Here is a 24,202-nt window from a genome sequence, read left to right as displayed (position 1 = left end):
CCGGGAGGCGGAATTTGCCTCTCCTGTTTCCTCCTAACCATGAGTTTCTATAAAGGTTCTGAAAAGCCACCCAATTTCATCTGGGGCTGATTGTCAGCTGGCTGGGGCTTATTAAAACCGAGGCAGAAATCAATTAATTTGGGGGCTACAGGTAGCCCTGGGAATGACCCTGGAGGTATTCGGAGTTAAAGCCAGCTCAGTGGTCCAGAGGTAATGTTGCTCAAGGGAAGCTGGGTCCCACATAGTGACAGTTGTTCAAATCCCTGGCTGGGTCCCCCTGAAACAAGTTGGGTACATGAGCAAGTGTGCAAGATCTGACAGGCTGGAGGAAGGGGATAATGTGACCTGATCTTACAGAGAGTGCTTGTTTTCCTCTTGTGCACACACTTATCATGAATTAAAAGGGGCAGGGGAGATGCTGGATCCACATGGACAATCATAGATTCGGTTCTTAGGGCTACCTGTACATGCAGGGTTATGGGGGTCCATGATCTTTCCTGGCTGTTGGGGTGCTAGTATCAATCTGTCTCTCATGGAAGAAAATATTATTTTGAATGGGAAAAAAAGTCTAAAACATTTATATGAACTTTAAAAACATAAACACTAGGGGCCAACATGTGGTTTGGTGCTTAAGGTGTTGTACTCCCAATATGGCTGGCTGGGGTTCGAGTCCCAGACCTGGGCTTGCTTTCTCAATCTCTTTCTCTCTCTCTGCTGAGCACATATGCCCTGTAGCAAATTATAATAAATGATAAATTAAATAATTCTGGGGCCCAGCAGGTGGCGTGGTGGTTAGGGTGGCTGGACTCCCACATGGCTGACCGTGGGTTGGGTCCTGGACCTCGCAGTTTGCTTTCTCACTTTCCTTCTCTCTGTCTCTCTTTGGTCAACTTCAGTAAAATGAAATAATGACAATGAATAAAACTTTACAAAAATTAAATAATTCTTTTTAAAAACAAACACATGGGGCCAGCAGTGGCGTGGTGGCTAAAGGTACTGGACTCCCACATGGCCAACCATGATTTGAGTCCTGGGCCTGGTGGCTTGCTTTCTCACTTTCTCTCTCTCTCCCCCTGCCCCTCTCTGGTATTAAAATAAATAAATACATAAATAAAATAAAGTTCAATAAAATAATTCTTTAAAAAACACATAAACGCTAAGGCAGTAGAAATACAAAGATGAGGAGAAAAGATATGGAATTGAGGGTTGTGGTTATTTCTGGAGAGGCCTGGTTTGGAATGCTGCTGAAATGGGGCTCAATTGTCTGATACATAGTCTCTTAGACTGGATGGTGGGTACCTGGGTGTTCAGAATGTTACCTTCTTGTCTATCTGAAATATTTTACAGGATATTTACATTTGTAAAAAGATATGTGAACATGAAATGAGAAAGGGATGTGAACATGAAATGAGAACGGGAAAGAGGTTCAAAGTATTAAACCCCTCCTTGGGCCAGTCCCATGGAGGTTAAGGGAGCTGGATCTCACATGGCCAACCAAGTGGTCCCAAGGTGGTTAAGGGAGCTGGATCTCACATGGCCAACCAAGTGGTTCAAATCCTGGCCCCTGTGGCTTGAGAAACACTCCATGCACATGTGCACAAGTGCCCCAAATACTGACTACATGGAGAAGGGAAGAAGGGATTGTAGCATGACCATCCCCTGCTGCAGGGTGCTTTCCCCCCTCCTGTCTGTCTCTCTGGTTGTGGAGAGTAGCCAATTTGAAACTGCTCCCCTCCTTAAAACAAAACAAAACAAACACACAAAAAAAACTGAGCCCTACTCTATGCTGCTCCCACTCTCAACCACGATGGCAATTCTGGTGTCACTGCTACCGGGGCTCAAGAAAAAGGACCAGTAAGCACGATATCCTGCACCATAGGAGAAAGTTAGGTTTGAAGTTGTTTCTGGGGGATACTGACTGATTTTCACTTAGCACAATTCATGCTTGCTTAAGATGTAACTTCACCAATCACACGGCAAGCTCCACCAATCACACGGCAAGCTCTGTTCTAAGAATCTTTTCCTGATGTCTTCTGACACATTCCTCTCGAGAGCCCTTTTGGTAGGAACCAGCGTTATTTTCTAGTTGGGGAAACTTAGGGTTAGGTAGTACTCAGTGATTTGCCCAAAATCACACACTAAGGAAGTATGTAGAGTCTGCAAATTACCTGGCTTACAAAGGAGATCCCTCCCCCCACCCCCCATACACACACACACACGCATGACTTTTGACTAAACAGCTGTTTTTTATTGAAAAAGATGAGGGAAGTGGGTACAAGAAGGTGGGGACCCTTCCAGACTCATTCCCGTAAGCATCAGGGAGGGAGAAGATGGAAACCCAGAGAGGAAAATAAAGGGGATCCAGAACAATGAGCTCAACCCTGCTCCAGACCCAGAGTCCCATGTCACGGTCCAGAGCCAGGGAAGGAAAGAGGCTCTTCAACTGCCAGCCGATCTGCCCAGGCCCAACCACTCTGCCTGCCTCAGGCTTCCAGAAGCTTCCCCAGGAAGCGGAGGTTGAGGATCTTGAGCTGCTCATCCAGGTCCATGCGGACGATGCCATCCTCACCATCAATGCTCAGCAGGACACCCGTGGCTTCCCGGTCCTCACCCAAGATCACCTTCACCTGGGGTGGGGGCCATGGAGTCAGGGTACCAGGCCAGCAGGCCCACAACCCTTCCCCCTTTGCTCCTCCCCTTACCTTGTTATTCTTGGTGGGGGTGATGGGCTCCAGATGCTCACTAGAAATGCTGACAACCTTCTCACTGTCCTTCAGGTACACAGAGCACATGCCGCCCTGGGGAGGGGGTAGGGACAGCCTGGTCAGTCCGTCCTGCTCCTAACAGACCAAGGCCCACACTCTAGGGATCACAGGCTCAGGACTCATTCTGAGAAATCAAGGTGACACTGGGGCAGAAGAGACCAAGGCTAGACCTGGTTCTGAGACCTGGGGTTGTGGCATGTGGGGACACGGTGGCTGGGATAGGTGACAGATCAGCCAGGGAAGCACGAAGATGAAGCTTAGTTAGAGAAGAGTTTCTCAAACATCTGACTTTATAGCCCTTCATGACCTCAGCTTCATACCCTCACACTGCTCCTTTTCCTGGGCCATTTCAGGGATAGCCCCCAAGACCCCATCTGCTGCCAGAGCTCTGGACCTCATCTTTCACCTCCTTCACTGACAACCCTCCAACTCTGAGGCCTGTCCATGTGGCCTCTTGCAGATCTCTCCCACTTCCTCCCTCCTGATTCCCATGGCCCTGCCCTAGTGCAGCATAAACTCCCCTTGGGATGCCAGCCCCTAGTCTCACTACCCTGAATCCAACCCTAATATAACATGGAAATTCATTCCAAATCACAGACTCAATGTGACCACTCTCCCTGCTTGGATTCCTCTATGACTCCCCAATGCCCTCTGGACAGTCCAAGTTCCCCAGACTGGCATGTGACCTGGCCTGGCCACGTCTCTGGTTTCACTGCTCACCTTTCCCTTAGCGCTTTATGTTCCAGCCACAGTGAACACACTACAGCTACCCAAATGTGCTAGACTGTCCCTTACCTCCAGGCCTTGGCAATCCAAGTCCTTGCATTTAAAAAAAAATATTTATTTATTTAATTCCATTTGTCAGTATTATTTTTTAATTTGACCAGACAGAAAGAGAGAGAGAGAGAAAGGAAAAGTGAGAAAGCAAGCCATCAGATCCGGGACTCGAACCAGGGTTGGCCACGTGGGAGTCCAGCACCTTTATCCACCATACCACTTGCCAGTCTCTTAAGTCCCTCTATTTGGAACACATTAACCCAGTCATCTTTCTTGGCTTACTCCTATTAATTCATTAGGTCTCACCTCAAATGACTTCTAATCCAGGAAGCCCTCCCTGATTCTCTCTCCAAAGCTAAATAAGCTATCTTCTCTGGGTCTCCACTTGTTCGCTGAGCTTTCTCCATCCCACCTCTGCCCACTGTGGGCTGTCACTATCTGGGGATATATCTCTCTGCCTCAGTGGAATGTGAAGTCTGTAAGGGCAGACCCTGGAGTTGACTTGGTAGCTTGTGTTTAATTCAATCAGCATTAATTAAAAGGACAACAAGATGCTGGTCCTTCATGTGGGAAGTGGGGCTCTGGAGGAATAAAATACAGGCTTTATAATAAAAAAATCATACCAGGGTAAACTTCAAGCTTTTCGGCAGCAGGTAGGTAACCTGAAAACCTATACCTGACATAGCCTAGGTGCTAGAAGGTGAGCAGGCATCAACTAGACAGTAGAACAGAAGGAGCCCAGCCTGCTGGCACGGCCTATAGCATACAGGACTGCAGTGCTGGAAGCCACAGGGCCAGCTGCAGGTTGAGATCCCTAGGCTGGCCTACAGCACACAAAGCATGCACATGGACGGCCAAGAGTCTGAGGAGCTGGAGGACTGAGGAAAAGGAATCATGGTGTGATAAGAACCCATCAGGAAGCTTCTTTCTCTCTCCTGTCTCTCTCTCACATGTGCACACAAACACGATCATTAAAAACAAAAGTGGGGCTAGCAGATGGTATAGTGGTGAAGACTCCACATGGCTGACTGTGGTCTGAATCCCAGACCTGAGAGCTTAAAAATCATGCTGGGCGGGGCTAGCAGGTGGTGTGGTGGTTAAGGGCACTGTATTCCCTCCCACACAGCCGACCACAGTTTGAGTCCCGGACCTGGTGGCTTGCTTTCTCACTTTCCCACTCTGCCCCTCTCTGGCCAAACTAAAATAAATAAGGTCAAATAAAATAATTCTAAAAATAAAAAAATAAATCCTAGAAGCCTCTGATCTAAAAAAAAAAAAAAAAAAAACACCATGTTGGGGATGTGTGTACCCAAAATCCCAAGAGGAGACCAGAGGAAAAGGGACTGCAGCATGGCCATCCCCCCCTGGCGGGTGATTTCTCACTTTCCCTCTCAATGGCTCTGTCTGTATCAGGCAAGCACTCATAGTCTATGGCGAAAACATTAAAAATAAGTAAAACTCTCTTTCTGGTCAAATTAAAAATAATAATAAAATTTTTAGAAGTTAAATAAATTAAATTTAAATTGTTTTCCAGCGTAGGCCCGGCAGAATGGCTCCCGCAAAGAAGGGTGGCGAGAAGAAGGGCCGTTCTGCCATCAGCGAGGTGGTGACCTGGGAATACACCATCAACATTCACAAGTGCATCCATGGCGTGGGCTTCAAGAAACGTGACCTCGGGCACTCAAAGAAATCTGGAAATTTGCCATGAAAGAGATGGGGACTCCAGATGTGCACATTGATACCAGGCTCAACAAAGCTGTCTGGGCCAAAGGAATAAGGAATGTTCCATATCAAATTCATGTGCAGTTGTCCAGAAAACGAAATGAGGATGAAGATTCACCCAAGGGAACCAGCAGTTAGCGTAATGGCTATGTCGCTGGACTACCGGGGACCGCAGTTCGTGTCCCGGACCCGGTGGCTTAAAACTCACGCTGGGCGCATGTGCGTGCGTGCCCAAGATCCTGAGAGGAGAATGGAGAAGGGATTGCAGCGTGACCATGCCCCTGGGGGGTGATTTCTCGCTTTCTGTCTCTATGTCTCTCTCTATCTGGCGAGCGCACGTGCCCTATAGCAAAAAAACCTCTCCAAAAAAAAAAAAAGATTCACCCAATGAGCTCTACACTCTGGTGAAGCTACATTCCAAGCCTTTCCACACCTGTCCTCCCAGGGATGGGTACCTGAAGATAAGGCCAGACAGTTAAAAAGGAAAGAGAAAGGTAACCTCAGAGATCAAGGGGCCCCAAGAGGAGGAACCCTGCCCACTGGCCCAGGCCCCACTTACCGTGACACTACGGATGACGCCTGTCTGCCCTACCACCTGTGTATCCAGGTAGGTGTCCCGCACCTTGACCTGGATGTCAGTGGTTACCCAGTCACTGGAGTTTTGCTCAATGCCTGAGCCTGGTGTGTGCGGGTTGTAGCCCCCAGGGGAGGGGGCTCCAGGTGTCATCGGACTATAGCCAACAGGGCTCGGGCTGGGGCTGGCCTGTAGAACAAAGGGACACAGTGCCACTGAGAATAGTGAACCAGCCGGTGGCCCCTGCACACTTCAGTCCCACCCCAACCCACGAGCCTCAGCCAGTACCTGATAGGCCATGGGCGAGGGTGTAGGGTGGTAGCTGGCTGGAGAGTGGGTGTTCTGGTAGCCTGCCGGACTCGGTGCCACCTGATGGTAGCTTTGGGGGCTAGGGCTGGGCTGGTAGGAGCCCTGCGGGGATGGAGCGGCATAGGGGGAGAACTGGTCTGTGTTGTACCTGCAGAGGCAGGGAGAGAGAGAACAGGGCACGTGTTGGGGCAAGTGGGGAAGAGGATGGCAGTCCAGTGCGTTCGGGCAGGGTGGATCAGGGAATAGGCTTAATGGACTCACATGGCCGGTGTCCCTGGCGTCTGTGGGTTGTACTGGGGATTGACCTGAGGGGATGAGGGGTCTGGGTAGCCAGGTGTCTGGGGGTTGGGGGTCCCCCCATAAGCCTGCGGGGACGGGGTGGGCTCGTCATCGAAGGCGTACTCATACTCCTCCTCAGCCCTGTTGGGAAGAGATGGAAGTCTACTGAGAATGACCGCAGCGGCAAGACTGAAGTGGATGCCTCCAGAACAGCACTGCACACCAGACAGTTCCATCCCTCACAGGAGCCCCACACACAGGCTCTTGGTTCCAGAGCAGAGACAGGCAGAGACAGGAGGTGCCAGCCTAAGACTGCACACCAGGCAATTTGTCTCCATGCGCACGGCATCACCAGCAGGGCTGCTGTGGCTAGGCTGGAGAGGAGGCGAGCCCTTGAGATCCCTCTGCCCCAACACACCCTAGAATGGCTGCCCCACACACCAGTGCCACAGTGAGCCCTGGCCCTCACCGTGATGGTGTGTTGGGGTTGTTGGGGTCCCAGGCTCCACTCTGGGCAGGAGTGCGGCTGCCATCATGCAGGGGCGTCTGTGAGCCATAATGCGGGGTGCGGCTGCCTGGAATGGGGGACAAGTTGTCCATCAGCTCTGTCCTGCCTCATTTCCCCAGTGCCCCCACCCCCCAGGAGAGCTCACCATCCTGCAGAGGCGTCTGTGAGCCGTACATGGGCGTGCGGGAGCCTGAGCCATACATGGGCGTCTGGGAGCCGTACATGGGCGTCCGCCCATAGGTTGAGGTCATGCCGCCTGGGCGCCTGGAGCCCCTGTAGGCAACACGTGGATGAGCAGGGCTCTCTCACAGTCTAACACCCCCACCCTGACCTTCCCCGGCCCCGCCCATACACTGTGGTGAGCCGCTGCCTGTCCACAGAAATGGTCTGGCAGGTGGAGTGCAGCTCCACGCGGGCTGTGGACTCAGTGGCATCCTTCACCACACCGATGTAGCCTGGGAGAAGGCAGCAGGTCAGGCCGGGGGGCTCCCCTCCACCAGGCCCCACCCAGGCCCCACCCAACTGTGTAGGTCACCTTTGTAGGGCCCCTGGGAGATGCGCACAGTCTGGCCAATGAGCTCGTTGTCTCTACGCCCCCGGCCCCTGCTCATGCCGCCGCCGCCACCTGGGCTACCAAAGCCGCCACGTTGGCCTGGGGAGAGAGTAGAACATCACTAGCCCCAGGGCTGGGCCCACAGCCAGAGCAACCTCAAACCCCCTTCACCTGTTAGACTTTCTCCAGTTTGGGTTAGGAGCCTCCTCTAGACTAACCCTCGGGCTCCGCCATTACAGCCCTGACCTTTCCCACTGTCACTGTGGAGTTAGATCTGTCCCCACCCCGCACTACGGGCTGAGACCCAAAATGGCAGGGCTCAGCCCAAACCAGGTGCCCAGTGCACGTGGGCTGAACCACCAAGGCTGTCCCCAGCCCCTCCCCACTGCACCCCCTAACACCTCCCTGGTCCCTGACGCCCCTCACCTCCAGCACTAGGGTGCATGGGGCTGCTGATCCGGGGACTCATAGGGGCAAAGCCACCCACGGTGAAGTTGGTCACATCTCGGGGCTAGGGGAAGACCAAGCAGTGAACAGGCAGTTGGCTGGACCTGGGTAATAGGCTCCCAATCCCCTACCACATGGTCTCCCTCCATGTAGGAACAACTCCAGGTTCAAGTTTCTGCTTGAACCTGCCCAGCAGCCATCCTTCCCTCCTTCCTGTGATAGTGACTCAAATTCCCTCTGGAAAAACTGCTAACACTCTGCCGCTACAGGACTGTCAATAAAAAGGCCTGGGCCTTCCCTGGTCAAGGAGTGGAACTGAAAATATGCTGGTCGGGAATGCAAGGCCCTGGTGGCATAAAAGCTGCAAGTCATGGGAATCTGTCACCCCATAGGCAGGGTCCTGAGACCACTTCCTGGTCCCAGCTACCAGATCCCAGACCTGATTTCCTTTCTGAAACTCGGTTCTGTACAACTTTCTTTCAAGTCCCACTGTGAGGCCTTGGCACTAGCTCTTCCCCCAAGAGATTCACATGGCTTGCTCTCCTCTCATCCAGGCCTGCTCAAAGGCGGCTGCATCAAGGAGGCCTTTTTCTAGACTCCTCTACCGAAAGCAGCAGCTCCTGCCATTCTCCATCTCCTACTCCATTTAATTTTGTTCACGGTGCTTTTGTCACGTGTGTCTGTGCCTGTTCACCTCTGCAGTACTCGCTCTGGGAGGACAGAGAGTACGGTTTTGGTCACTGCTGTATCCCCAGGGTCTGGCACCTGGCAGGTGCCAGAACTGAACAAATGGTTTGGAGAACAGTTCAGAAGCCCAAATCGACCCTTATCTCACCCCGCCAAAGACTTGACAGAGACATCTGCCCTCTGAAATTTAAGAAGCCACTTCTGGGCCACGATGGTTAGGGAGCTGAGCCAGATTCCCAACCGAGAGGGAAGGTCCCACCACGTGCACCTCACCTTCGAGCCCCCAGCCAGCACCAGGTGACGTGTCCTACAGACAAACATGCCCCCGTTCTCCACCAGTTTCTTGCAATGCAGGAAGGCGAAGCTGCGGAAGATGTGACGAATCTCGCCCTCGCGGCCCTGCCAGGGTGGGAAAAGGGCACTCACTCTCTCCAGACCCTGCCCTACCCCAACTGAAGCAGCTGAAGTGCAGGTGCTTGTACTCACTGAGTGAGGGCCATCAATGACCTTGACGATGTCCTTCACATGGATGTTGTTCTGTTCTGAGTCCAGGGCCACAGCAAAGCGGTTGTCCTTTTTCCGGGTCACAGCCTGGTGTCTGACAGTCACCACCTTCCCGTACATGTTCAGCACCTTCAGAGGGAGAGGGAGGATACCAAGGGGGTAAGAGAAGCCGGTGACATGAAACAGTGCTTCCTTAAAGGGGAATTAGCCTTCCCTGGGGAGATTGGCCCACGCTTGGCAGGACATCTAGACTCCCTCGTGCTGGGGCAGCCAGAGTACCACCCTCTGGGCACTGGGTCAACTAAAAATGTTCCCAATCATTCCAAGACACTCTCTGGGAAGAGAGCCTACCCTCAATTGAGCATCAGGAACCTGAGAGATGGGGCAAGACTAGAACTAACATCATAGCTAATTGTTTACCCCTCATTCTCTATGAGGCCCCATGTTAAGTCCTTCACACAAAATGTTTCCCTGAACTTCCCTCTGAGGTGGATGCTATAGTGATTCCCATCTTACAGAAGGGGTCTTAGGCCCAGAGGAGCTGAGTCATTAGCCTAAAAGCACAGAAGCAACAGGGCTGAGGACCGAGTCCAGGGTCCTAAGCACCAAGCTCTGTGAGGCCCACACCTTCAGGAGGAAGTGACGGGAAGAGGGCACAAGTTACTTGAGGTACGTATCTGATCTCGGGACCACTCACTGCTACCATCCCTGTTTTACAGGGTGTGGAGCTGAGGCACAGAGAGGGTCAATCACTTGCCACTTGCCAGTTTCACACAAGCATCCGTGAGAGCAGCAGAGCCAGGTCCCCGACCAGTCTGGGTTTATAGCCACCATGCTCTCTGCTGCCCCTAGGACAAAGGGCTTGAGGGGAACGGGAGGCCCATAAAAGCAAAGCCTGGCCAGAGCGTAATATACCTACCTGGAAGGTCTCCCGCTCTAGTCGCACAATGACACCCACGGTCTGGGGATCTAGCTGCACCAGCTCACCCCATTCGTGTTGGCCCCCAACATCCACACCTGAGGCTGTCTCCGAGCAGAGCTGTAGGTCTCGGGGGAGCACCTTCAGCTGTAGGAGATGGTGACAGGTGGGTAGGGTCCATGGTCAACCTAGGCCCAGGGGTCTACCTGGGTCTCCTCTTGACACATATGCCCTTCAACCCCCCCCCATCTGCCCACCTACCTCGTGCATGGTGAGGTCTGAGAAGAGGATGACAAAGTTCTCTTCTACTCGCACAATGAGGCCCGTGTCACCTTCAAATCGGCCAGCGATCACCTTCACATGGTCACCCATCTTGAAATATTTCCGAAGTTCCTGGGCTGGGAACTCCAGCATGTCCTGGAGGATTAGATGTGGGGACAAGGAGTAAGTGAGGGGAAGCCACAACCTGCCTGCCTCTCTTACCTTCGGAATCCACTCATATTCTTGGAACAGAGCTGGACCAAATCCACCCTAGGTTCACATATCCCCCGAACCCACTGACTACTTCAGGCCACTTGTAGAAGCCCTCAGGTGCTCCAACAGCTAACCACAGACCCAGACATTGACCTCAACAATCCATTACCCCACCAAGAGATAGCCAGCCCTCCCTCGAGACTGACCTGGACCCATGCACCAAGAGCTCGCCTGACATACAACCCTTTACAACCAAGCAGCACAGCCTGCCTGTCAGATACACAACCCACCTAACATAGCCTAACCCCAGCCAGATGCACCACACTGGCCTGCTCAACCCTCACCCCAACACATATGAACACACACACAAACACTCAAACACCTCTCTCTAAGCAAACAAAAACAGGCACCCACCTCAGATTCCTCCATGATTAATCATGTCTTAGACTTAATACATACCTAGATACCTTGTTTTTCAGAAACACAAGATAGGCCAAGTCACTCTCCAATGACAGACACAACCAAGCCAGCTCTTCAATGACAGAGCTACACAGCAAGACTCTAGGACGCATATTTCTCCCACATGCCATATACACTGTCCTCCCTTGAACCCATCCTGAACACCCCCCCGAAAGATGTACAGCTCAGTCTACCAAAGACAGCGATCCCCTCAAGAGACAGGAATATAATGGCATCTCTCCAAATCACAAAGCAGGCCTGTACACCTTCACTCCACATTTCATTGTTATGCCAGAGGGTGCATGTGCTCTCCAGAAACAGAGACAAGACAGGGAAAGGAGAAAGCACCCTTTATTAGGCATACTCTTGCCACAGTCCCTTCTCTTCCATCTCTTCCTCCTTTGGAGATTCTGAGCACACACGCACATGCGTCCAGCATGTTTCTCAAGCCCCCTGGCTCAGGACTCAAAACACATGGTTGGCCATGTGAGACCCAGCTGCCTTAACCACCAGAACTGACCCTGAGATGTACATATTATTACTTCATCAGACATGCCCTCTCAGGCTCCTGCAAACACTAGAAAGGCCCAGACATAACCTCCTCGTTCCCAATCATTCCAAGACACTCTCTGGGAAGAGAGCCTACCCTCAATTGAGCATCAGGAACCTGAGAGATGGGGCAAGACTAGAACTAACATCATAGCTAATTGTTTACCCCTCATTCTCTATGAGGCCCCATGTTAAGTCCTTCACACAAAATGTTTCCCTGAACTTCCCTCTGAGGTGGATGCTATAGTGATTCCCATCTTACAGAAGGGGTCTTAGGCCCAGAGGAGCTGAGTCATTAGCCTAAAAGCACAGAAGCAACAGGGCTGAGGACCGAGTCCAGGGTCCTAAGCACCAAGCTCTGTGAGGCCCACACCTTCAGGAGGAAGTGACGGGAAGAGGGCACAAGTTACTTGAGGTACGTATCTGATCTCGGGACCACTCACTGCTACCATCCCTGTTTTACAGGGTGTGGAGCTGAGGCACAGAGAGGGTCAATCACTTGCCACTTGCCAGTTTCACACAAGCATCCGTGAGAGCAGCAGAGCCAGGTCCCCGACCAGTCTGGGTTTATAGCCACCATGCTCTCTGCTGCCCCTAGGACAAAGGGCTTGAGGGGAACGGGAGGCCCATAAAAGCAAAGCCTGGCCAGAGCGTAATATACCTACCTGGAAGGTCTCCCGCTCTAGTCGCACAATGACACCCACGGTCTGGGGATCTAGCTGCACCAGCTCACCCCATTCGTGTTGGCCCCCAACATCCACACCTGAGGCTGTCTCCGAGCAGAGCTGTAGGTCTCGGGGGAGCACCTTCAGCTGTAGGAGATGGTGACAGGTGGGTAGGGTCCATGGTCAACCTAGGCCCAGGGGTCTACCTGGGTCTCCTCTTGACACATATGCCCTTCAACCCCCCCCCATCTGCCCACCTACCTCGTGCATGGTGAGGTCTGAGAAGAGGATGACAAAGTTCTCTTCTACTCGCACAATGAGGCCCGTGTCACCTTCAAATCGGCCAGCGATCACCTTCACATGGTCACCCATCTTGAAATATTTCCGAAGTTCCTGGGCTGGGAACTCCAGCATGTCCTGGAGGATTAGATGTGGGGACAAGGAGTAAGTGAGGGGAAGCCACAACCTGCCTGCCTCTCTTACCTTCGGAATCCACTCATATTCTTGGAACAGAGCTGGACCAAATCCACCCTAGGTTCACATATCCCCCGAACCCACTGACTACTTCAGGCCACTTGTAGAAGCCCTCAGGTGCTCCAACAGCTAACCACAGACCCAGACATTGACCTCAACAATCCATTACCCCACCAAGAGATAGCCAGCCCTCCCTCGAGACTGACCTGGACCCATGCACCAAGAGCTCGCCTGACATACAACCCTTTACAACCAAGCAGCACAGCCTGCCTGTCAGATACACAACCCACCTAACATAGCCTAACCCCAGCCAGATGCACCACACTGGCCTGCTCAACCCTCACCCCAACACATATGAACACACACACAAACACTCAAACACCTCTCTCTAAGCAAACAAAAACAGGCACCCACCTCAGATTCCTCCATGATTAATCATGTCTTAGACTTAATACATACCTAGATACCTTGTTTTTCAGAAACACAAGATAGGCCAAGTCACTCTCCAATGACAGACACAACCAAGCCAGCTCTTCAATGACAGAGCTACACAGCAAGACTCTAGGACGCATATTTCTCCCACATGCCATATACACTGTCCTCCCTTGAACCCATCCTGAACACCCCCCCGAAAGATGTACAGCTCAGTCTACCAAAGACAGCGATCCCCTCAAGAGACAGGAATATAATGGCATCTCTCCAAATCACAAAGCAGGCCTGTACACCTTCACTCCACATTTCATTGTTATGCCAGAGGGTGCATGTGCTCTCCAGAAACAGAGACAAGACAGGGAAAGGAGAAAGCACCCTTTATTAGGCATACTCTTGCCACAGTCCCTTCTCTTCCATCTCTTCCTCCTTTGGAGATTCTGAGCACACACGCACATGCGTCCAGCATGTTTCTCAAGCCCCCTGGCTCAGGACTCAAAACACATGGTTGGCCATGTGAGACCCAGCTGCCTTAACCACCAGAACTGACCCTGAGATGTACATATTATTACTTCATCAGACATGCCCTCTCAGGCTCCTGCAAACACTAGAAAGGCCCAGACATAACCTCCTCGAAGACAGAGATGAAACCAGGCCTGCCACCACCTGGACATCTTTGTACAGCCAGACATGCACTTTAACACTCTGCTCCCTACCTCTCACAGCTGGGGATGGGCAGAGCCACACACACACGCCTGGTCCTGGGGTGACATAGGTGCCCACCTTGAGGTCCTCGTGCTTGGGCATGATGGTGATCTTATTGCCGTCTACGCTGAGGATCTTGCCCTGCAGGTTGATGAGCTCGCCTTCACACACCTCCACGTTGTCCCCTGGCTGGAAGTTGTGTTCCCGCTCCTTCCCTGTGGTGGTGGTGGTAGAAGGGCTGACTTAGGGGCCACCCCCACAGGCTGCCCCTTCCTCCCTGGCCTGGGTTACAGATGGGGCCAAATTACCTGTGCTCTCAGTCACCACCTCCAGGTCGATGCCCTCTGGCTGGTCCTCGAACTTCTCCAACTCGGAGAGCGTGGGCTTCACGCCCTCCGTGATCTGAGGAGACGAGGGGAGGAAGAGGCAATGGATTCAGTCTGTGCCACAGCCAGCTGAGTGGGTTGCAGGAATGGTGAGAATGATCCCCCCAGGGACACTCCTAATTGAAGATTATCTGGGACTGATCCAGAAGACCCAGTGCCTGGACTGCAGGAGGGACAGAAAGGTTGACACACACCCCCCATAGCCCCGGGACCCTCACCACGGCAGACATGGCAAAGCTCTTGAACAGAAAGCCCTTCCGGCTGTAACGGTTCCCCTCGAAGATGAGGAAGTCACCATCTGAGGCAACATCACCCCCCAGGGACCTGGGATTTGGAGGGAGAGAAGATTAGAAGGCGGGGAGAAAACCTTGGGGTACTTCAGTCTCCTCAGCTGGCAAAGGGGGAGGAGGCGCACAGGCCAACTGACCCATCTCACCCCAACCTCTACATGCCCTCTTAGCAGAAGTGACTTCCTGCCAACCCACACACTCACGTCGATGGAGGGGCACACAGTCCCACCTCCCTGCCCTTCTCCGCCTCTCCCTGCTTATTTGTCAGCAGAGCATGTATCACACTATCTGACACGCTTGATCTGTCTCCCTAACTAGTATGCCGGCACTAGAAGGGCAAGCATTCACTATCTTTATGTTGTGGCCATTTCTATTTCACCGAGAATAGTGCCTGACATGTGGCAGGTGCTCAGCAAATAGCAGATGAGCAAAGGATTAGTGTCAGATGATGGTAATGGTCAACACTCAGAGCACTCAGGGTGGCCCACACTCTCACGACCTCACTCACTGACGCTTTTATTTATTTGTTTTTTAAGAATTATGTACTGGGACCAGCAGATGGTGTAGTGGTTATGTCGCTGGACTCCCACATGGCCAACCATGGTTCAAGTCCTGGACCCAGTGGCTTAAAAATCATGCCAGGGGTACCAGCAGATGGCATGGTGGCTAAGGCTCTGAACACTTCCACATGGCCAACCAATGTTTGAGTTCCAGACCTGGCGGCTTCCTTTCTCACTTTCTCTCTCTCTCTCTCTCTGGTCAAATTAAAGTAAATGAATAAATAAATAAAAATTTAAAAAATTAAATTGTCTTTTAAATAAATAAATAATAATTAAAAATTCATGCTGGGATAAGAACAGCAGATGCCTGCATGCCCAAGATCCCAAGAGGAGAATGGAGAAGGGATTGTGGTGTGGCCATCCCCTCCAGGGGGTAATCTCGCTTTCTGTCTCTGTCTCTCTGTCTCTCTAGTGAGCACATGTGCACTATAGCAAAAATCTCTCTCTCAAAAAAAAAAAAAAATCATGCCAGGCACATGTGTATCCCAGTCCTCCTCCTGGGATCTGAGGCACCTGGATGGACGAGAAAGGATTACAGCGTGGTCATCTCCTCAGGGGGTGATTTCTCACTTTCCGTCTGATGTTTTTCTCTCTCTCTCTGGCAAGCTCATGTAAAGGGCCAGCAGGTGATGTAGTGGTTTGGGGTGCTGGACTCCCACATGGCTATCGTTCAAGTCCTGGACCTGGTGGCTTGCTTTCTCTTCCTCTCTTCCTTTTTTCTCTCTCTGTCTCACTTTGGGTCAAATTGAAAATAACTACAATGGGACCAGCAGTTAGTGTAATGGCTATGTTGCTGGACTCCCATGTAGTTGACCGCGGTTCGCATCTCAGACCCAGTGGCTTAAAACTCACGCTGGGCGCATGTGCGTGCGTGCCCAAGATCCCGAGAGCAGAATGGAGGAGAAGGGATTGCGGCGTGGCCATCCCCCTGGGGGGTGATTTCTTGCTTTCTGTCTCTCTGTCTGGCGAGCGCACGCGCCCTATAGCAAAAACCTCTCAAAAAAAAAAAAAAAAAGAACTACAATGATAAATAAAATAAAGAAAATAATTTTAAAAAGAATTATTTAATTTGCTATAGGGCACATGTGCTCAATGTGCTCACCAAAAAGAGACAGAGAAAAAGTGAGAAAGCAACCTGCCAGGTCCAAGACTCCAACTGTGGTTAGCTATATGGGAGCCCAGCACCTTAACCACCATGCCGCCTGCTGCAGTCCCTCCCCCCCCAACACTCACTGATTTTCTCAAACCTTGTGGCATCCATCATGAGTTCCTTTTTTTCTAAGGGAGAGAATGCCACATGCCCAGGGCTTCCAACAGCAAGTTGGAGAGTCAGAATTCAAAACCAGGGAGTGGGACACCAAGCCTGCACTGTAACTTGGCCTTGAGTGTGTGGGATGGGTGACACTTGGTTCCTGCTCACTCCAGCGTGGGGCAGGAATGTCTCCAACACTCCCCAAGACAGAAATGCGTGAAGGAGCAGGTCAAGTTCACTCATTTCCATGTGGTGAACCTGGCTGTGGAACCAGCATGCTCTGCAGGGCATGAGAGGCACTGTGTCAGCCGGCCCACCAGAGGCAGAGTGGGGGGTCACAATGGTTAGCTCTTTTTTTTTTTTTTTTGAAAGAAAGCAAGCCACCAGGCCTGGGACTCAAATGATAGTCAGCCATATGAGAATCCAGCACCTCAACCACCATACCACCTGCCAGTCCCACAATGGTTAGCTCTTGGCAACACAGTGAGAGGAGGTCCAGTGGAGTGAGACCTGACAGGAGCATGTACAGTACTGGCAAGGCCCATGTGGCACAATGAAAGGTGTCTTCATAATCCAGTCTTTATCAGAAAGAACACTGCCTGGTTCACACTCGAATGCTCCAGAAAAGGACCAGAGGAAAGCATGTACTGGTGGCTGTTTCTCCATCTCTTCCTCTCCTGCCCTCTCCAGGAGCCCGAGGCTAGCCCCGGAATGCAGGGATTCCTGGGCTACTCCAAGTCCCCACTCAGCTGGTCAGGGTGGGCAAGAAACTCTGATGGTGAGGGGCTCAGGTGGGATGAGGTGGTCAGGGAGGGAGCGAGACCCTGAAGCCTGACATGATTCCTAAATACCATTTCAACAGATGACACCAACAACTACACACACTTCGTACAAGGGCAGTCTGGGCACACAACATTCACCTGTATAACCCTCACTGCAACCCCAGGAGGCAGGGGCAGGGACCATCAATCTTTATAGCTACACTGAGGCTACACACTGCCCAGCTAACCACTCACCATCTGAGCCTGTGGAGGGGACTGCAGTGGAACCTGCAAGAGCCAACCATGGCCTGGGATCCAGCCCAGCCTGTCCTGTCCCTACACTCACCTGATCTTCTCAGCGTCAAACAGCCTCTGCGGAGGTCGCTTAAACTTCTTCCGTTTGGCAAACCAGTCTTTCTGTGGAAAAAAAGGGGTATGGGAGGGAAGGGGGGAGGGGGGAATGGGGGAGAGCTCCCCCACCAGCGGAGATCTCAAGTGTCCCCACACCCCAGGCAGCAGCATGACCCCACATACCAAGCTCATGCGGGCCTTGATCCGGTCATAGTCGATGCGTGGGATCATCTTCAGGGAGATGGTGTTCTGGCTGGGTTCCACGTAATCCACCTGAAAGGACGGGAGCAGGGGCTGGTCAGCGGGGCCCTGGCCCTCCCTCCCTGACCCCAGACACAGGAAGAGCAAGGAGAGGTCAGGAAGGGATAGAGGGGGACAGAGAAGAAATCTGACTACAGACAGCTCCTGAAGGCCCTCTCTAGCCTGTCTCTACTTGAGGGTCCCCAAACCCTGTAACCAAATACCCAATGCCTGCTTAGCATCATTACTTGATGCCCAAAAAGTCCCTTAAACCCAGGACAACCATGGCTGAAGCTCTGATGTCTCCCCAACCTGCCCTCCCTGCCATCTCTCACTCTGTTCTTTCTGCTGCCCAGGCAAACAGTCAGAGCTTTATCACCCCCTGGTGGGATGGCCACACCACAATCCCTTCTCCATTCTTCTCTTAGGATTTTGGATATGCATGCACACACACCCAGCGTGATTTTCAAGCAACCAGGACTCGAACCATAGTCAGTCAAGTGAGAGTCCAGTACCTTACCCACTATGCCATCTATTGGCCCTACTCTGGGAGTTATTCTTGATTCCTTTCTTTTGTTTCTACCTAGATCTAATCTGTCAGCAAATTCTGACAGCTCTGCCTTCATAAAAACATGGCCTAAGGCCAGCAGGTGGTGTGGTGGTTGGGGTGGCTGGATCCCACTGCAGATAGTGCAGTTCAAGTCCCAGACATGGTGGCTTGGGAAACACGCTGGACACATGTGCATGTGTGCCCAGAAGTCCTGGGAAGAGAAGAGATTGCCACGCATGGTCATCCTCCCTGGGGTGTACTTTCTAACTTTCTTTCTCTCTCTCTCCGCGGTGAGCACACAAATCGTATAGCCAAAGGAAAAAAAAACATGTGACCTACAGGTAGAATGATGGCAGAGTGGGAAACTTCAATGCTCAGCAAAGCCAATCCACGTGGAAAGGTTCTGCGTTCATATCCAGAGACTTCTCTGAGTCTATTGGGCACACACACACCCATGACCTGGGGTTGGCTGAAGCTGGGAGGGGATTGCAGTGTCAGGACCCTATTATAAGTACTATCTGTCTCCCACAGAGGAAATAAACTTAAAAAAAATTTTTTTTTTTTAAATTGGGACCAGTCAGTGGTATGGTAGTTAAGGCAGCTGGATCCCAAATGACTAACTGTGCATCTCAAGTCCTGGACCCAGTGGCTTGAGAAACATGCCAGGTGTCTGTGCATGCATGCCCAAAACCCTGAAAGGAAGGAAAATAAAAGGACTGCAATATGACCATGCCTCACAGGGGGTTCTTTCTCATTCTCCCTCTGTCTCCCTGTCTCTAGTCGCAAGCATCTAACAAAATAGAAAATGTAAAACAAAACCACCCAGCCTGTTCTTGTCTGCCACGTTCCCTTGGACCTGTCTGCCAGCACCTCTCACCTGGACTACAGGTAGCAGTTTCCTCCCTGGTCTCTTAGCTCCTGCCTTTGGCCCCTTCCTGACTGTGCCAAGGTTTTTCACTCTTAGCACTACTCACCTTTAGGGCCAGGCAATTCTTTGCTGTGGGTGGCTCCCCTTGTGCACTGCAGGATATTACTAGCACTCCTCTCCCCACCACACCCCAACCCCTTACCCCCTCCCATACGGCTAACACAACCAAAAATGTCCCAAAGGCCAACACTCGAGACCTGGCAGTCTAGACCAATAGTTACCAGATAGATCCTATTAAAACCCAAGTCAGACTGTGTCCTGGGGAACCCTTCCACCTACTCCAACACAGGCCAGAGCCCTAGGATGGGCTGCAGGCCTCATTACTCCTGAGCTGACCTCCTGCCACTCTTGCCCTCACTCACTCTGGTGCTATCAGTAACAGTCCTATTGGTCCTTCCTACTTCATGTGCTGCTCCTTCTGCCCTAAGACACTTCCCCAGAACTCTGCCTGGCTCCCTCCTGCACTCCTTCAGATCTTTACTTAACAGGCCTTTGAACAGACACAGAGGTGGCCATCCGCTTTCTGTGCACTCACAACACCCAGGTTCTGCTTCACCTTATCTGAGTAAGGTCCTACTCACTGCACTAGAAAGGTAAGAAGAGGGGCCAGCAGGTGGTGTGGTGGATAAGGGCACTGAATTCCCACATGGCAGACCATGGTTCGAGTCCTAGACCTGGTGGCTTGCTTTCTTGCTTTACCTTTCTCTCTGGTCAAATTAAAAATAACAATAGCAAATGGAATTAAATAAACAAATAGTTCTTTAAAAAAATATTAAAAAAAAAAAAAAAAGAAAGATAAGAAGGAAAGGAGTGAAAGACAGAATACAGGATGACCTTGCCCCTTGGCCACCCCACCCCTGGCACCTGAGCGATGTCATCCTTGTAGATGCCCCGCTTGAGGCGGACCCAAGACTTCGGTTTCAGGTTGGCCACCTCCTTCACCACTTTGAGCACGTCTGTCATCTCCTTGATGGGCACCATCTGCTGGTTCCAGTAGCCAAGCCGCAGGTTGCCGACGCCCTCAATGGCTTGCTTCACGTGGGTCTGCTTGTAAGCCTCCACATAGATGTAGCCCTTCACGTGCTCAGGTGCCACGACTGACTTAATCTGTAGGGGCTGCAGGGTGAGCCAGGGAAGCAGGAGATGATGAGACACAGCTGCAAGTAACAGTAATAGTGGCTACTGCTCAGTGGTCCCTCTTCCAAGAAGTTTTCCCACAAAAACATGTTGGTGCAGTGACATGGACATGGGACATCCAGTGCAATTATTACCATAAAAGATCAAGGCTGGATTTTTTTTTTTTTTTTTTAAATGGCAGCCAAGGCTGGTGGCGCAGCTTGTAGCACAGTGAACTGCAGTGCCAGGCATATGAGTGCACACTCTGGGTTCTCACAAGTTTTGGAGGGTGAGGGCAGGGGATCATAGAATGATGAGACCCTAAGGGTGCCCGTCTTCCTTCTTTCTGATCTCTCTCCTTTTTCTGTATGTGCACATGCTCCCTCATAAAAGAAAGAAACTCCTAAAAATGTTTTGGGAAGCCCAGCAGATAGCATGGTGGCTGAGGCACTGGACTCCCACATAGCCAACTGCGGCTTGAGTCCTAGACGTGAAGGCTTGCTTTCTCACTCACTCTCTTTCTCTCGTGAGCACATGTGCCCTGTAGCAAGTTTAAAAAAAAAAAAAAAAAAAAAAAAAAAAGGTAAGTAAATTAAATATATATTTTAATTTTATTTTTTTTAGGTTTCTGCCATAGTGTGCCAGGTGGGAGTCCAGTACCATAACTACTATGCCACCTGCTGGCCCCCCAAAATATTTAAATAAAATGCTCACACAAAAATGATAACTATGGGAGGTAATGCACATATTAAGTAGATAGATTTCATCATTCCACAATGTGCATATATATAGTCATGAGCCACAGTCGACAATGGACCACACATTACAGTGGTCCCATAAATTTATCACAGGTTATACCATATTGCCCAGGTGTAGCCCTCTCGTTTAAGCAAAGTATGATTATATCTTAAAACACATTACACATGATAAATATTTTGTATAGCAATTTCATATATCAATTTAAAAACTAAATAAATCTGTGGGCAGGCTCTGTGGCCTGGTGACTAGGGCGGCTGGATCCAATATGGCTGACCACATGGTTCAAGTCCCAGACCCAGCAGCTAGAAAAACATGCCAGGTGTGTGTGCCCAAAATCCTGAGGGGAGAATGGAGGAGAAGGGACTGTAGCATTGCTATCTCCCACCTTAGGGGTGGTTTCTCATTTTCTTCCCCTCTCTCTCTTCAGCAAGTACATGTACCCAATAGCAAATTTAAAAAAAATAGAAAGAAAAATGCCAAGTTCATGTCCAAAATCTGGACAGGGTGGAGAAATGGAAAAGAGATTGTGGTGTGACCATGCTTGCTGGGGGATGCTTTCTCCCTCTGTCCTCTCTCTCTGGCAAGTGCATGAGCACCCTGACAAACATAATTAATCAAAAAAAAAAAAGAAAGAAAATAGTCTTGGGATCAGCAGTTGGCATAATGGCTATTTCACTGGACTCCCATGTAGTCGACCATGGTTCGAGTCCCGGACCTGGTAGCTTAAACTCACGCCAGGCGCGTGTGTGTATGCCCAAGATCCCAAGAGGAAAATGGAGGAGATGGGACTGTGGTGTTGCCATCACCCCGGGGGGCTGGGGGGGTGATTTCTCGCTTCCTCACTTTCTGTCTCTCTGTCTCGGTCTTTCTGGCAAGCACACATGCCCTATAGCCAAAAAAAAAAAAAAAATCTCAAAAAAAAAAAAAAGAGAAAATAGTCTTCTTAAAAATTAAAACCTCTGGGAACCAGCAGTTGGCGTAATGGCTATGTCGCTGGACTCCCACGTAGTCGACCGCGATTCACGTCCGGGGCCCGGCGTGGCTTAAAACTCACGCTGGGCGCGTGTGCGTGCGTGCCCAAGATCCCGAGAGGAGAATGGAAAAGAACGGATTGTGGCGTGACCATCCACCTTGGGGGGTGAGTTCTCGCTTTCTGTCTATGTCTCTCTCTGTCTGGCGAGCGCACGCGCCCTATAGCAAAAACCTCTAAAAAAAAAAAAAAAAGCCATGCACAGAATGGGAGGAAATAATTGCAAATCATATATATGAGAAAGCTTGTATGCAGAATATATAAAAACTCTTCCAACTCAACAATAAAAAGATAGCACTGGGACAAGCAGGTGGTATGGTGGTTAAGATGCTGGACTCCCACATGGCTAAATGTTGTTCAAGTCCAGGACCGGGAGGTTTGAAAATCATACAGGTACCCTCTCTCTTTGTCTCTCTCTGGTCAAATTCAAAATAAAATAAAGTAAAATAAAATAAAACAAAATAAATGAATAAAATTTAAAAAATAATCATACAGGTACCCTCTCTCTTTGTCTCTCTCTGGTCAAATTCAAAATAAAATAAAGTAAAATAAAATAAAACAAAATAAATGAATAAAATTTAAAAAATAATCATACAGGTACCTGTTTGCGCGTGTCCAAAATTATAAGAGGAGAATAGAGGAAAAGGGATCGATTGCAGCATGGCCATTCTCCCTGCGGGTGATTTCTTTTTTTTTTTTTTTTTTGTAGTTTTGCTATAGGGTGCGTGCACTCGCCAGACAGACAGAGAGAGACAGAGACAGAAAGCAGGAAATCACCCCCCAGCAGGGGTGGCCACGCCGCAATCCCCTCTCCTCCATTCTCCTCTCAGGATCTTGGGCATGCACGCACACGCGCCCAGCGTGACTTTAAGCTACCGGGTCCGGGACTCGAACCGCGGTTGACTACGTGGGAGTCCAGCGACATAGCCATTACGCTAACTGCTGGTCCCCCTGCGGGTGATTTCTCACTTTCCCTCTCACTGTCTCTGTCTCTGGCAAGCACACATCCCCTATGGCAAAAACCAATAAAAATAAATAAATTTTTAGAAGACAGTCCCATAGGCCAGCCATAGCCTAGTGCTTAAGGGAGCTAGATCCCTGTGCCGGCTGTGAGATCATGACACGAGTACACTTTGTGAAGTTGCTCCTTTCTCTTGTGACATGCTCCATCATAAATAAAGGGAAAAAAAAGTAATGATATATCCACTAGAATTCCTACAATCGAAACAAAAACAAGCGCCAGGTGGTGGCACAGCTATAGTGCAACTGGATCAACATGGAAAGGTCCTGGGTTCGTGTTCCAGGACTTCTCTGAGCACACATGTGCTTGTGATCCTGGCTAGCTGAGACTGAGGGTGCATCTCAACATGAAAATCTTGTCGAGGACATCTGTGTTACTCTCATGGAACAAGTAAACTTAAAAAGAAAAAAAAGAAAGAAAGAAAATGAATGTTGACAAAGACAGAAAAACTGGAAGCTTCACATATTACTAATGTAAATTTAAAATTGTATAGCTGCTTTGAGAAACAGCTTGGCAGGGTTTTAATAAATTAAACATAAAACAGTTACTGTATGACCTAAAATTCCCACTGTGAAGTACTGACCCAGAATTGAAAACATATGTCCACACAAAAATGTGTACACAAAAGTTCATAGCACCTGGGCTAGCTAAGGGAAGCAGATCTCACATGGCTGATGGAATGTAAAATTTTTTTTTTTTTAATTTGACCAGAGACGGGGACACACACACACACACACACACAGAGAGAGAGAGAGAGAGAGAGAGAGAAAGAGAGAGAGAGAGAGAGAGAGAGAGAGAAGAGGAGGTTAAACAGCAAGCTGCCGGTCCTGGACTCGAACTGCAGTCGGCCATGTGGGAGTCCAGTGCCTTTAACCACCACACAACCTGCAGGCCCTGACTGCACAGTTTGAATCCCAGTCCCAGAGTCCTGAAAATTACATTGTGTGCCCCAAATCCTGACCGGATAGAGAAATGAAGTGACTGCAATATGGACACATCCATTGGTGATGGTTGATGGTTTCTCTACCTCCCTTTTGCTATCTCTCTCTCTTTAGCAAGTACAAGTGTCCTCTAGCAATTTATTAAAAAAAAAAAAAAAGTACATAGCAACTTATTTTTTTAAAAAATTTTTTTAGGGGACCAGCCGTTAGCAATATGG

General features: G+C 50.3%; 1 protein-coding gene across 3 annotated transcripts in view; it reads right to left on the bottom strand.

Moving 5' to 3' along the window:
• Window positions 1-2,226: 2,226 nt before the first annotated feature.
• The window catches only part of SUPT5H (SPT5 homolog, DSIF elongation factor subunit), a 43,818-nt gene continuing 21,842 nt past the window's right edge, over window positions 2,227-24,202 (bottom strand). For all 3 annotated transcript variants that reach the window (XM_006140380.2, XM_014587755.1, XM_014587758.2), the window contains 20 exons: window positions 19,982-20,233; window positions 17,583-17,672; window positions 17,395-17,465; window positions 14,404-14,509; window positions 14,108-14,201; window positions 13,878-14,014; window positions 12,453-12,608; window positions 12,192-12,338; window positions 9,108-9,254; window positions 8,895-9,020; window positions 7,914-7,998; window positions 7,470-7,586; window positions 7,287-7,389; window positions 7,080-7,207; window positions 6,896-7,001; window positions 6,409-6,567; window positions 6,127-6,295; window positions 5,824-6,027; window positions 2,703-2,798; window positions 2,227-2,627 (listed from right to left, as the gene is read on the bottom strand). In XM_006140380.2, the coding sequence (XP_006140442.2) occupies window positions 2,484-2,627; window positions 2,703-2,798; window positions 5,824-6,027; window positions 6,127-6,295; window positions 6,409-6,567; window positions 6,896-7,001; window positions 7,080-7,207; window positions 7,287-7,389; window positions 7,470-7,586; window positions 7,914-7,998; window positions 8,895-9,020; window positions 9,108-9,254; window positions 12,192-12,338; window positions 12,453-12,608; window positions 13,878-14,014; window positions 14,108-14,201; window positions 14,404-14,509; window positions 17,395-17,465; window positions 17,583-17,672; window positions 19,982-20,233 (2,637 nt within the window). In that variant the 3' untranslated portion in view covers window positions 2,227-2,483. The remainder of the gene's footprint in view (window positions 2,628-2,702; window positions 2,799-5,823; window positions 6,028-6,126; window positions 6,296-6,408; window positions 6,568-6,895; window positions 7,002-7,079; window positions 7,208-7,286; window positions 7,390-7,469; window positions 7,587-7,913; window positions 7,999-8,894; window positions 9,021-9,107; window positions 9,255-12,191; window positions 12,339-12,452; window positions 12,609-13,877; window positions 14,015-14,107; window positions 14,202-14,403; window positions 14,510-17,394; window positions 17,466-17,582; window positions 17,673-19,981; window positions 20,234-24,202) is intronic.

Source organism: Tupaia chinensis, unplaced genomic scaffold (assembly GCF_000334495.1).
Source record: "Tupaia chinensis unplaced genomic scaffold, TupChi_1.0 Scaffold000037_13, whole genome shotgun sequence".
NCBI classification, from domain to species: Eukaryota; Metazoa; Chordata; class Mammalia; order Scandentia; family Tupaiidae; genus Tupaia; species Tupaia belangeri.
The sequence above is the reverse complement of the archived record's forward strand: the minus strand, read 5'-3'. Positions and strand labels throughout refer to the sequence as shown.